This window comes from Hippopotamus amphibius, chromosome 13, assembly GCF_030028045.1.
Source record: "Hippopotamus amphibius kiboko isolate mHipAmp2 chromosome 13, mHipAmp2.hap2, whole genome shotgun sequence".
Lineage (NCBI taxonomy): Eukaryota > Metazoa > Chordata > Mammalia > Artiodactyla > Hippopotamidae > Hippopotamus > Hippopotamus amphibius.
Genome location: NC_080198.1, coordinates 32,436,171 through 32,450,490, shown reverse-complemented (window position 1 = coordinate 32,450,490; position 14,320 = coordinate 32,436,171). Strand labels below are relative to the sequence as shown.

The following is a 14,320-nucleotide window of genomic DNA, read 5'->3' as shown; positions in this document are numbered from 1 at the left end:
TGATATTACTTGTCTAGAATTAAGAACTAAAAGAAGAAAAGAACTCAACTGAAGATAACCTGCACAGTATTTATAATGACAAGACAAAACTCCTTCAGGATAAAGACTAGTAGTTAAGTTACACAAAGGTTATTATTATAAGAGGCAATAAGGATACAAAGGCAAAATTTTAGACTCCTAAGACATGGCATTAGAGTATCACTTAGTAAAACGGAATGACTAAAGTAAAAGGTTTTTAAAAGTAGAAGGTTTATTTCTACTTTAGGAAAAAAATACTCCCAGGAGGACTTCAAAGCTTAATTCTTATTTATCCTGATTCAGTTTAGACTGATGCACACAGGACTGACTGTAAAATTATCTTATTTAACAAAAACAAGTTGTAATTCACCACATTTTATAGGGTGGCCATATTCAAAATAAATAAATGAGAATAAATTTCCTGGTACCAATAACTGTTCAGAAAATAAAAAGAGAGAAAAAAAGCATTCACAACAGTAACCTAAAATTTATATATATAGAAATGCTTAGGGCTATCCTTAAAAAGAAATATCACAGGACTATAATAGGAAAATGTTAAAACTTCACTGTAAAAGATAACTGAAATAGATAGAAGTTGTACCAAGTTCACGAATTGGGAAAAAAAAATATTGGAAAGGTATCAATCATTCTAAAATTATTTCATAGGTTGAATGTAATTCAAATTAAAATAAACTATTGTGCTTTTTGATTGACAAGGTAATGCTAAAGTTTACTTGGAATGACAGAAAATTAAAGGCTAAGAACATTAAAAACAAAGCAAGACAATAAAAGCAGAAAGAAGGTGGAATTTGTTTCACTAGATGTTTAAAAATATTATAAAGCCACAATAAATAAAATTCTGACTCAACAAGCAATGGAAATTGATGAAACTAAACAGAAGCTCAGAAACTAAGATATTCATCCATATGAGAATTTAGTATAAAATAACATAGTAGCAAGATCAGTGGATACAGAAAGAATTACTTGATAAATGGTGCTGGGATAACGAGTTGATCATTTAGAAAAACACAGTTAGAATCCCACCACTCAACATGAATCAAAACAATCTAAAGATAACATGGTTAAATTGATATAAAAAGTAACATTAAAAAATTTAATATAGGTGAGTGCCTATTCTTGAAATCAGAGGATGACTTTTAAGCATAAAGGCAATGAGGAAATCCTAAAGGGAAACACAGGTCAAGAACTTAAAAATAGTTCTCTACAGAAAAAAAATTAAAGCAAATAAAACTTTGCCACAAATCTGACAAACTCTCCATATAAAGCATAAAATAACTCACACAATCCAACACACAAAACAGAAAACCCCAAAACAGATGACTTAAACAATTTACAGAAGAAAAATACGAACACCTAATAAATGAATTAAAAACCTCAACCACACTAGTAATTAATGAAAGGAAAGTTAAAATGAGAAAAAATATTCCACCTGTGCATTTGTCAAAGTTACGTAAAATGACAGTTCTTGGCGTTGGTCTGGATGTGACAGAAAGAATGCCTTTATTCAGTGCTGGAAGAACCATGCCTTAGTAGAACTTCTCTAAAATGCAACATAGCAGGAACTACTGACAGCTTTTAAGTTATTGGCCCAGGATTTTATTCTACTAAAAAAATAGAAATGTTGGAAAATTAATACGGAAAGATGCTCTTCAGCGTATTATTTATACTGGAAATAAAAAAGAGGGAAGAAATGTTTAATGTTTAGGGAACAAGCACACAGAGTGGAATATTATACAACCATTAAGATGGTGTTTTAGAAGAATAGTTAATTATATGAGAAAATTCTGATATGTCATAAAACTAGGATATAAAATCAATAAACACTTTGACAATTTAGTGAAAAGAAACAGAGTCTTAGATAAGAAAAAAGAGAAAGAGAAAAAAGAGAAGAAAGAATAGAGGGAAGGAGACAAGGAAGGAAAAGGGAGGGAAGCAGGAGAAAGGAAACAAGGAAGGAAAAAGGTAGAAAAGGAGACATGAGATGAGAGAACACTAACAATCAATCAAAAGCTGTCTGGGTGTGGAACAACCTGGGTGTTCCTAGGCATTATCTCTGTGCAGTAAGGTGTCTTGTTACTTTTATTTTCTCCTATATCCATCCGTACTTTGGCATACTCTCCACTGTGACCATACCTTATTTTATAACCAGAAAAACACAGTCATTTTTTTAAAACATTGTAAAGGACAGAAAATCATCATGCTGTATCCCTATCAGTCTAAAAAAAGAATTGAACCCTGAGAATATGTGCAGACAGGGGGAGTTAAAATAACGTGCTATATACTATGGAAAACAGTATGGAGGTCCCTCAAAAAACTAGAGTTGCCATATGATCCAACAATTCCACTCCTGGGCATATATCTGGGCAAAACTATAATTCAAAAAGGTACATGAACCCCTAGCATCACTATTCACAAAAGCCAAGACATGGAAACAACCTAAATGTCCATTGACACATGAATGGATAAAGAAAATGTGGTACATACATACAATGGAATACTACTCAGCCATAAAAAAGAAAGAAATAATGTCATTTGCAGCAACATGGGTGATTATCATAGTAAGTGAAGCAAGTCAGAAAGAGAAAGACAAATACCATGTGATATCACTTATATGTGGAATATAAAATATGACACAAGTGAACTTATCTATGAAACAGAAACAGACTCACAGACATAGAGAATAGACTTGTGATTGCCAAGGAGGGAGGGGTGGGGAGGGATGGATTGGGAGTTTGGAATTAGCAGATGCAAACTATTATATATAGAATGGATAAACAACAAGGTCCTACTGTATAGCAGAGGGAACTATCTTCAATATCCTGTAATACATCATAATGGAAAAGAAAATGGAAAAGAATATATGTATGTATAACTGAATTACTTTACTGTTCAGCAAAAATTAACACATTTAAATCAACTATATTTCAATAAAATAAATTAAAAGATAAGCTATATTAATTGGTTATATTAATAGTTGGCTATATTTCCAGGATGCCAAAACAATGGGTTAGCTTAATTAACTCAGGGAGAAACATCAGTCAGTGACTTTTGAATTAGTCACCGAAAGGACTGAAAAGTTTGCTTTTGCATCCTAGAGATCCATCACTGGGTTAAAATGAAGGCAAAATCCAATAAGCGCCATGTCATCGATATTTCTGGAAATGGTCTAAAAGCTAACAGAACTATTTTTTTGGCCCTACCTATTCTGACAGGGATAGTGAACTCCTATTGTGGTCCTGGTAAATCATAGCTGCTGCAGAAACAAAGCCTTCCCCATTTGTCCTGCACACACCTAAAACATGACATACTTAGGGTTTCTTTTCCTGTCCTTAAGTAGTAAGTGTGAGACAATTTCAGTGGGATTATTTTACACCTCTTTAAAATGATCTAAAGAAAACACTTGGAACTTCCCTGGTGGTTCAGTGGCAAGACCCCGTGCTCCCAATGCAGGGGGCCTGGGTTCAATCCCTAGTCAGGGAACTAGATCCCACATGCATACTGCAAATGCACATGCAGCAACTAAAGATCCCACACGCAGCAATGAAGATCCTGCATGCTGCAACTAAGACCTGGCATAGCCAAAATAAATAAATACTAAAAAAACAAAAAAGAAAACACTTATTTTTCCCAGGGCCAAGTTCAAGCTTGAAGATATCCCAATCTTAATGTCTTTCTTCACAACTCCACTGTCTTGAGCCTTCTTGTTAACACTTCCATTCCAATATTGAGGGGAAAGAAATTTGGATTATTTTTGTTGCTTTGCTAAAAATCATATGTGGGGAAAGTGGTTAATACAGACACTCCAACGAGGCTTGAGATGTGCAAAAGTAAAATTTGTTTTAAAGAATGGAGGGTGGAGGCTGAATCTAATTAAATACATCCAAGCATCTTGTGTATCATGCTGTATGTATCCTGGGGCAGCAGCTTAACAAAAAGTTGTTGGCTGAATTGTTTCCTTTATCCCTAATGTTCCTTTTTCCCATGATGGGAATTTATAAATAGGAAGTAATTAGAATGCATGATAGCACAGATCACATCTGCCAAATGACAAAGCCCAGTCACCTTTACATATTATTTCTCCCATTAAATCACCTGAGTTGACAAAACAAAAAAGCCCTTCTTCTTTAACAAGTTAAAGAAACAAACTGCTTCATATAGATACACACCTGTCATTAAGATAAAAAAATTATTGGTGCCATCTGCGATGTTTTACACATATTTTTACTAGTTACCTGTTTTTTTTGTACCGTTAAGCTATAATCAGAACTGTTACTATCTGTTCTTAGGAGACTATATTTTAGTTCTCAAATGGTATGTTTTTAACCCTTACAAAACCCACAGTAATGTTAGGCACTTACCAATCTCAAAGGGCGTAGTTCTACTTTAAAATCTAAACCTATTTTAACTTCTGTTCCTTGAATATAACACACATTGAGTTAATTGCTATTTTACAAATGCTATCCCTTTTGGCATAGATAACTTTATGTTTGAAGCATCTGGGAAAGAATTCTATGAGCCTAGATCTGCAGCTGACCTCTGTTTTTCTATCCCCTTAGCGTTGATGTTAAGACAGAGGTAATATTAGAACTAGCAATATTTCCTTGAGTTCTTAATTTTTAAATTTCACATTCAAAAGAAATGGCAGTGGCCTCTGCACAGGTCATTTCTTTTGAAAGACGGAAATGGGAAGAGACTCATAAATATTTTCAAAACTTCCCCAATATGGCACACTGTGACATGTGATCAATGGATCCTCATGCTTTGATATGTTACAGCGGGAACTTTCAGAAATGACTTACTGGGTTGTACATCTGATTGAACAACTGCTCAGCTTGCTACATTGCAAAGTTGGGGAGGCATTGAAGCACAGACAGGGAAAGAAGGAAAGATCCAGAAAAACAGCATTAGCTCAACAAATCCAGTGCATTTGCACAGACAAACTGGTGGTTAAAAAAGAAGAAATTTCAGTTTCTAAACATTCCACAGTGAAAGTGAGAGGCTCTAGGGAAATAGAAATGTTGACTTTGGCTCCTAAAAAAGAATAGCTGGAATAAGAAATTTAAGGTTTGTGTTACTTTCCCTTTCTCAAGTTAAATAATCCATGAAATAAAGAAAGCTGTCCACTTTTGATGATACATGAAGTGCTGGCCTCCAGTAATGAATCAGAAGAAGTGCTTTTGGCCAAGCCTGCAATTTATTACCTGAACTTCAAAGATGGTAATAATAAAAGATTAATTAAATCTTATCACTGAATTTATAGCTCTTCTTTTATATTAACACAAGCCTGAATTTTCTATTCAGTCTAACTTTAGAAAAATATAGATCAGCAAACAGCAGATTAGCAATAGCAAAATATCAGTAAGCAAGACATTACAGGATTAACAGCAAATGGGAAGAGAAAAAATTTAAGTCAGTAGGAGGATTAAAGGGAACCAAAATATATCATCCATTGTCTACTGCCAGTTTCTACTGGTAGTTCATAACAAAAGGCACAATTTTTAGTGTCTCTCCTATTATGTTTCAAGTCCTTTACAATCTGTAATACTCTTCCATTTTGTGTAGAAAGTTTAAATGTTTGTGGATTTAAATGTACTAAATATTATTTTAAATAGCATCCTCAAGTTATATTTCTTAAGTACTTGCATCATTAATTTGGGGCTCAATGTCAAGGTACAGAAGGTGAAATATTGTAGGATTTTTTCATTTGCTTTAAGCCAAGACATGTCTTTGAAGGGCATGAATTTTTTCTTTCTTCAACTTTGATGAAATAAATGATAATTTTACTGTGGTTTTAAAAAACACCCTCCTCAAAGATGCTATTAATTGGAAAATTACCAAATAACACAAATCAAAACATTTTGAATTGCTGTTTCTTCTCAAATGACTTCTAGTCATATAAAGTAAATTTACTTCTACATATTGAACACTAAATACTCTTTTGAAAGACAAAATGATCCACACATCACTAATAAGGTTCTTCTTAACCCCTAGGTGTCTAATTAAGATTAACAAATGCGCTAAGTTATAAAGCACACTCATAGCTAGTACTTAAGAATTATTTGGTTGATATCATTTTAGCCTCACTAATATCAGTAAGGATTTCCTTTCAAGTGGACCTTGGATTGCGTTGTTTTTAAGAGGTGGGATGGAATATGTAAGGAATAGTTCCTTCTCTGCCTAATAGTAACCATTTTCAACAGAGTATTTGGAAATGTCTTAAATTGACATAGTATAGTAAAGGGTTAAAAGTAACTATGTGTATGAATGTTCTCCACAGACTTTTCTGTTAAAAACTCACCTTACCAATTTCAAGCATTGTTTATAAGACAAAGCAAATTTAAATCACCATTTGGATCCCATTGTCACTAGCAAACAAGGTTTCTGTTCAGCTAAAATGTTGTATAGATTTTACGGCAAAAATACCTGGACGCTCACAAATCTTAGGCAAAATTCCATTGGGAACTCATGGTTTATTTATGACATAATAAAACTATTATGTTTTCAGCTTTCATTTAGTAACCCTTTATATTTTATTCACAAGTCACGTACCCTTTTATTGAAAAGGAGGCCCAGACACCCCTTAAGCTTTTATAGCTGCTTATTTTTCCATGAGTAAAGGATGTGTTTATATGTATATTCACATACTGTTGGCTTATATTTTCAAATATTTCATGTAGATCTCAATTCTTTTTAAGGTGATGGATACTTGAGGTTTTTACAGAACTATTTATTAGCAGAAATTAAAGACTACTAGAAAAAGTATTTTAAACTTTTGAATTTAGTTGATGTAGAGGGCCAAAAATAACAAAATAACATCTGCAGGTTAGGTATAAAAATATTTAAATTATAATTACCTCATTTAATCTCACTGTACTATGCATTTAGGAGATAGTATAAGCAAAGATTATTTATATACTTAGAAATAAATTACCTTTTCATAAATTAAATAGGTCCTTTACAGCAAGACAACCATATTTGTTACTTTAATCCTGCTGATGTTGCAGAATGTTAAAATGTTGTCAGGAATAATGCTAAAATATTTATAGGATTTGATTTATGAATTTCAGAACATAGTGTCTATCTGAGAGTCTACAGAAACCACATGCTCTAATTGACTTTTGGGGGCTAACCATAACTATGTTGAAAGAAAGTAAATTGAATTGCATAGATGTTCATTTATTAAACTAGTTGCCATATACATGGAAACTACAAGCATCAATATATGAACCTCTTTTAATTTTTAGAGGATTTCAAACTCCTAGATGACTTACACTAAAAGGGAAGGTGTCAAGTATGTATCTGCAAAAATAATATATGGGATACCCTCAACTCCATAATGGGTCCTCAGAGTTGATAAAGGGCATCTTTCATGCCCAGGTCTATTTGGGGTCCTCCTTCAGGACTCAGCACATTGCAAGTGAGGTAAGATAACTCAAAGACCACCATGGGCACCTAAACAGTTCTCTCACAGAGTTATCTGAGAGTCTGTCTGCCTTATGATCACAACACTGTTCATTAAATAAAAAGTATTTTTCTTAGGTTCATTTCTTGATATGTATATGTATGTATAACATATTGCAGAACACATTCATGTATGTGTCAAGAATGTATATCATACATCCAATGCATAAATAGCCAAGTCAATCTCCATTTAAACACCTTCAAATGGGCAATTTAAATTCTTCTATTTATTGCTCAAGATTTCTGCTTAACTAGATGTCGCTTGAAAAAAGTGAGATGTTGCGTGGATTAGGAAATTGACTTTGTAATACAGATATTTTCTGGCTGTTTTTTTATAAAGGGATTTGATCTGTATATTTATCTTTTTCTGTATTAGTAAGGAGACTTTATTAGTGTGAAATCTCATGACAATTTCCTAAAATTCTGTGGTAAAGTGAACATAGTATAACCACATTTCAGTTATATATTGCATCATACATACAAGATAGTGTATTAAATTTTAAAATATCCAGAATAATTTCTCCACAGATATATGATGCTTTCACATCCCTATCATCCATATCATATATTTTCATAACTTTAGCAAAATCCCCATTCCAATATGCTATGAATTATACATAGTCAAATTTTATTACATGCTTTGTTTGATTGTTTAGATTCTTATCATCTCTTTTGAATAAGTTTATAAGTTGTCAAAGGGAAACAAAATGCTTAAACTCATAATGTTATGAGTTTTACATGAACAATGAATGCAGACGTACCAAACAACACAGGGAAAAAGTCAAAGGAATGATGCATGACTGAAAATGTATTCTACGAAAATGTCCAGTTCAGAGAAAACATGTTAATGCTGCAATGCAAAGATCCTGCTTTCTTTTCTGAAGCCTTCTACATACAAGCTTGCTTAGACGTTAAGGCCATCTCTGGTCAAGTATAAATAGTCAATCCACAGATCTTCCAAGGATTTGACTATTTTGGTGAACTTGAGAAATTTAACATTGTCGAGTAAACTTTTGCAAGGTTCCAATTAGAAAAACTGACCTACTTCTGAAAGTAGTAAAAGTTTGTCAATGTATAATGGGGATTCTTTGGTTTATTGCAAACATTGCCATTCATTTTTTTTTGATAGTTGAGATCTGCCCAGAGAGTAATGGCTGGTTTTGGGGGTTTATAATATTTTTCACTTCTACTACTATTTTCATCTGTCAAGGTTTTGTTTTGTTTGTTTTTTTTTTTCCCCCGGACAGGAAACCTATAACTTTTCAGGTCCACAGACAGATCTGATGCAGACTTCTTAGGAATAAAGATTGCTTGATTAATCCTTTTATCAGCAGATTATTATTTTATCAGCATTTTGTCAAAGATAAGGAGTTTTTATTTTTTGAAAAATCTCTTCCTTTCCTAATTTATAAATTCATTTAAAAATGAGCATTTTTTTTCTTCAACTTCACTTACCTTTTTTAACTGTGCTTCCAATTTGCTACATTCTTCTTTCTTTTGTTCAATGGCTATTTCTAGAGATTTTAATTTGGAGTCTCTTTTCAGGCCCGCTGAGGCTAATGAAGACGCATGTTCCTTGAGGTCAATTAAACTAGACTGAAAGGAAAAGAACACCAGTAAGTAAAACACTGTAATTTCTACTAGCAATGTCTTCAATTTGAACACATTGATTCTATACATAGCAAAAAAGTGTGCATTAGACAGAGAGGGTAAATATAGTCTTACTAAGGTAACAATAGTTGGCTCTGGCCAGGAAATTAAAGTTGGCCAGTTTACAGAACCAAGGAGGATCTAATTGCAGTAGAACCAAATGTGACCAAATGGTGTGGTCAGTAAATGCATGTTTCATGTCTCAAAGTTATGCTAATGATCTAAGTCCCAAGGTGGTCTTTACACGTCATGGCAAAACAGACACCCTGAACCTTCCATTTTCATTTATTGCTGTCAGGTGGCACAGACTCTAAGAAAAATATGAAAGATAATACCAACTTTAATGCTTTTCTCCCCCAAAAGGGCAAATCAAGTATAAAGAAGAATCCTATTTTTATCAAATTCCATTTCTTTAACAGAAAAATGACCAATTGTTTCTCAAACACCTTCTACAGAATCAAAGATAAAATTATTTAAAAATTCAGAGCAGGCTTTATGTTCTACTCCTTTGTAAATTCAGATTCAACAATATAATGAATCTCCCCAACTCAGACATGGGGGTGTCCAAGTTGTTCTGTTCATTAATCCCGCCCAGAAGCCAAGAGCTTCCCTGTATAGTACGACTCCCAAAAGATAAAGAAATAGATACTTGCATATATCATAGAACACAACTTTGCTAGCTAGGAGGGCAATGTCCACCAGTAAACACGAAATAGTCAGCAATATCAAACTATGCAACTAAAATGTTCAGGTCCCATACAATATTAGACATGGAACTTTCCCTTTTTATCCATTTGCAGCGCCTAGGAAGACACTAAGCACACAGCAGTCTCTAAGTAAATGATGTGGTCTAATACTGCTCCATGGGCACTGGAATAACCTTATTGATGAAGACACTACCACAATCATCCAGCAAACAACACAGGTCCTAGCAACCCTCTGGGGGACAGGTTAGCCATTCTCATTCTCCAGGTCAGGAAACTGAGGCTCACATGAGGCCTTGTCTGGAGCTATTAATGGGAGATACAGATCTCAAACCCAGGTGTCTAGCTCCAATTTCAATGGTCTTTATCGTTTAACTCCCACAGAAATAATAAAGGAATTTATAATCCAGGTACTTTGTCGTGGTGAAGATTATTATCATCCCAACTAAATCATAAGCTCCATACTAAAAACAATTATACAGTGTTTTCCTTTATAAATTTAAAATTGCTGGGTGTGATAGCTTTATGTGTCCACTTGGCTAGGCCATAGTCTCCAGTTATTCAATCAAACACTAACCTAAGTATTGCCGTGGATGTGACTAACATCTACAATCAACTGACTTTAAGTAAAGGATATTATTCTTCATAATCTGGATGGGCCTGATCCTGTAAATTGAAAGGTCTTAGAAACAGAACTAAGGTTTCCCTCAGGAAGAAGAAATTCCTCCTGAAGACCGCAGCATCAGCTCCTGTCTGAGAGTTTCTAGCCTATCCTTCCTGATGGCCTTCCCTGTGAATTTTGGACTTGCTTAGCCAGCCCCCACAACTACGTAAGCCAATTCCTTGCAATAAATTTCTTAATACGGTTAAATTTCTTAATACAGTTCTGTTTTTCTGGTGGAACCTTGACTGACACACGTAGCTCAGTGGCAGGCACATTATTATACAGGAACAATAAATGTTTGCAGAAATGCCTGTCTAAAATTCATACAATGTAAGCATTGTTTACAAAATTATTTTCATTTAAAGCTTATATATCTATTGATATATATAGATATATAAGATATATATATACATAGTCTTTAAGATGCAAACCCATGAATAATGCTTGCAATTTGTGAAGAATGCTGCAAATGAGATAGAAGCTTCTGTGCCTTCTGTTACATACTAACTACAGTAATTATAGATCCCCCAGGATTTATATTCTTTATTTTCATATCAAAGAAATAATCTCTTCTCTAAAAACTACTGAGCTTAAATTTTAAAGAATATAAATTTCCCTTCTAATCGCCTCAAAATTCCTAATACTCATCAATTCTTCCCTCCTTGGGCTCCTAATTTAGACAGTACTTTAATTTGTATAGAATTATCAAAACCCCAGGGCTGAGGTGATACTTCAGAGCAGGGACATATGCAACTATGCTGTGATACAACCCAACAGGACAAAAGGATGGACATGTCATAAAGGAGACAGACATTTTTCGCAGACAAAAAACGTGTGAGGGGACTAAGCGTGGACAATGGCACATATCTCAGAGTTTTGGAGACTGAATAAAAGAATGTGCATTGCTACTTCACAGACTTCCCCACCAAAGTATCCCTAAGTAAACTGAAGGGCTTATAGGCATCCCTCAGAATAGGGATACTCTCCATAACCACCAAACAAGAAATTTCTTTAAAGCATATTGTTTTACATTAAAAATGCAGGTGAGATTTGTATTCTGTATCCACGTTTGCCCTCACATTAAAATACTCTTTCAAATTATTTACCGTAAGGTAAAAATGATGTCCCCGAAGAGCAGCCACAACCTATACCTATGTGTCCAGCATAGTACCGTATCTCCTAACATGGGACTGTCAAGTGATCCATTTGAGAAGCACAGATGAATGTACAGCACCCAAAAGAAGGATTAGTATGTAACAGGCCCTCAGTAAAGTGGAGTTATTGTTATTATTATCAACAAGGGATCATGGGACATTGGAAAAAAAAAATAGAATCCTCCAAGCCTCATGAATATGGTAAGACATCAAGAAAACTTTCAAGGAGTTACACTGCATGTGGTTAGTAGAGTACTGAAGATACGCACAGAGCATCGCCAGATGAAGAGAATTATAGTAAATATTGTTCTTTGAATTCAAATAGCTTCACAAAGAAAAGGTAACTAGGTCCCCCAAACCTTCACACAATCCCTCAAACTAAGTCTCTAGTCTCTCAAAGCTACATGGATATGGGCTTATGAGGACTATCGGGGTGGTTCACTTGTTTTTCCAGACTCACCTCTTTTTCAGTCAGTTCAGCTTGTAAAGCATTGACCTTCTCTTTCAGGTCTTTGTTCTCTTTTCGGAATGATTCTATCTCTTCTAGTCTTTCCCGATCATCTCTCTCCCGTTGTTCTTTCAAACGCTCAATTATTCTTTCCTGTGAGGCAATTGCCCCCAAAAAAGAGGTGAGGATCTATCAGTGTGCATGCCAAGGCTTGCTACAAAAGGAAATAAGAAACAATACACACAAGAAATGCTCTACAGGAATCAACATACACAGGAGATTCAAAATTGTGTTTGTGAAGAGAAGCTGTGCATAACAGTATTTGGGAAAGACAGTCAATACAGCTTTCAGTTTGTTGAAGTTAATATCATAAGGTTGCAAAGGACCTCAATGTTCAAGTTCATGGTGGTACCAGGAAAATTCCAAGAGCAATTCCAGAAGAGGGAGCTTCAGGCACCAAGACCCAAAGTCTTTCATGGGCGAGGGGAAGAGGCAGAACCAACCTCTTGGATCAACCCTCTTTGCCTGGCTTTCCCATTTGATGTCAAAGAACCTTCCTTGGTTTATAAAGACTCTTCTCACTGGAAAGGGGATCAAAGTTGAGCAGGACCTAGACCCTCCAGGACTTAGGGCTGGACTCACAGTAAGAACATGAGACAAAAGAAAGAATAAACTCATTACATTATATAAGTGATTTTCCAATGTGTCTGGAGGTGTTTATTTACTTCCATATTTTTCCAACCGTTTCTTGGCAATCAGTAGAGACTCAAAAACACTGCTAGAATTTGAGCAAAGTTCAAACAGCAGCCTCCTTTGTTGAGAGGTTACTACATGCTAGGCGCTGTGATACATCCCTTTCATCTAGTCCTTATCACATCTGTGAGATCTGAGTAGTGGGGAAGAAAAGCAGGCTCAGAGAGGCTGACTGACTCATCCCAGGTGACCCAGCTCATAAACAAAAGGCCCGCCCTGCCATCCAGGCTGCCTGAGTCTTCGTCATGCCCCAAAGAACACACTGCCACAAACATACACCTGGAGCCATTCAAGGAGATCTGAGGACCTGTCTTCCCTTGACTTTTATATTAAAATAAATACATTACTCTGGCAGACATGTTTTCCAAAATTGTGAAATCTCACTGATATCAAAATAAGAAACTTGTTTTTTTAAGGAAAATTCTACTTGGGTAAAATTTGAGTTACATTTCTGAAACTTGTTTCAAATTTCCCAACACATATATGAATTTCCTTTTGGATGGTCCTTTTGGTGCAATGATGACTCTTAAGAACATTGTCTTTTACATTCTTATAAGTATATAGTACAAGAGGATGCCTGATACATAAGGCAACTGTAAAACAGTGTTTAATGTAGAGGGAAGTTAGGTTGAACACCTAGCCTGTGATTTAAGATCCCCCAGGGAAGCAACTGTTCTAGCCTAATGACAATAATTTATATGTCTAATGCTTTCAAGGGGGAAGAAAGTACCATTGTTGTTTCATAATTATTTAAAAACACTTGAAAATGAAGTATATTATTACAACTGTGGGGGTAGAAATAGAACAAATGAGCCTATTAATTGCCTGTATTTGTTTTTTCTTGATTTCAGTTACCGTCCTATTTTATTCTGTGCCACTGGCAAATGGATGATTATGTGACTAACAGAAGGAGGAAATGGCCTCAGTGCACTGTCAGTCTCTCAAGGACTTTTAACAATTTCAGCAACTGAGCCCATGCTGTCTTTTGCTTGCACTTACTGCAAAAGCCTCACAACTGCTCACCGAGTGAGCAGGCCATCTCCATCCCATCACTTCCACCCCATGGCTAATGGAGTGACATTTTTAAAGCCCCAAACTGACCATGTCACTTCACTATTTAGAAACCTTCCCGGGAATTGCTCTGACCAGAACATGTGGTATTTATTCCCACCACACACCCTTCATTTGGTTTTATTGCATGTCCACTTTTTCAGCCCAGCTTTCCAAAGGGCAACAAGCAAATCTCATGATTTTCTCAACCCAGGGCTGGGCAAACTGTCTGGCATACAGCAGGCAATTAAAAAAGCTGACAGAAGGAACAAGAATTCAAATCAGGGATCATCTTGTCTTCAAAGGAAGGGAAATAAAATTAAGTATGCATGTTAACATCCAGAAGGTGTCAGAGTCACTTGGAAATTAGGTTCATTTGCTCTAAGCACTTGTACTA

General features: G+C 35.1%; 1 protein-coding gene across 1 annotated transcript in view; it reads right to left on the bottom strand.

Annotated features, from left to right (window-relative positions):
- ERC2 (ELKS/RAB6-interacting/CAST family member 2) overlaps positions 1–14,320 on the bottom strand; it is a 913,064-nt gene that overhangs the window by 475,088 nt on the left and 423,656 nt on the right. The window contains exons 9-11 of the mRNA XM_057705261.1: positions 12,133–12,273; positions 8,956–9,096; positions 4,839–4,874 (exon numbers count right to left, since the gene is read on the bottom strand). Of these exons, the coding sequence (XP_057561244.1) occupies positions 4,839–4,874; positions 8,956–9,096; positions 12,133–12,273 (318 nt within the window). The remainder of the gene's footprint in view (positions 1–4,838; positions 4,875–8,955; positions 9,097–12,132; positions 12,274–14,320) is intronic.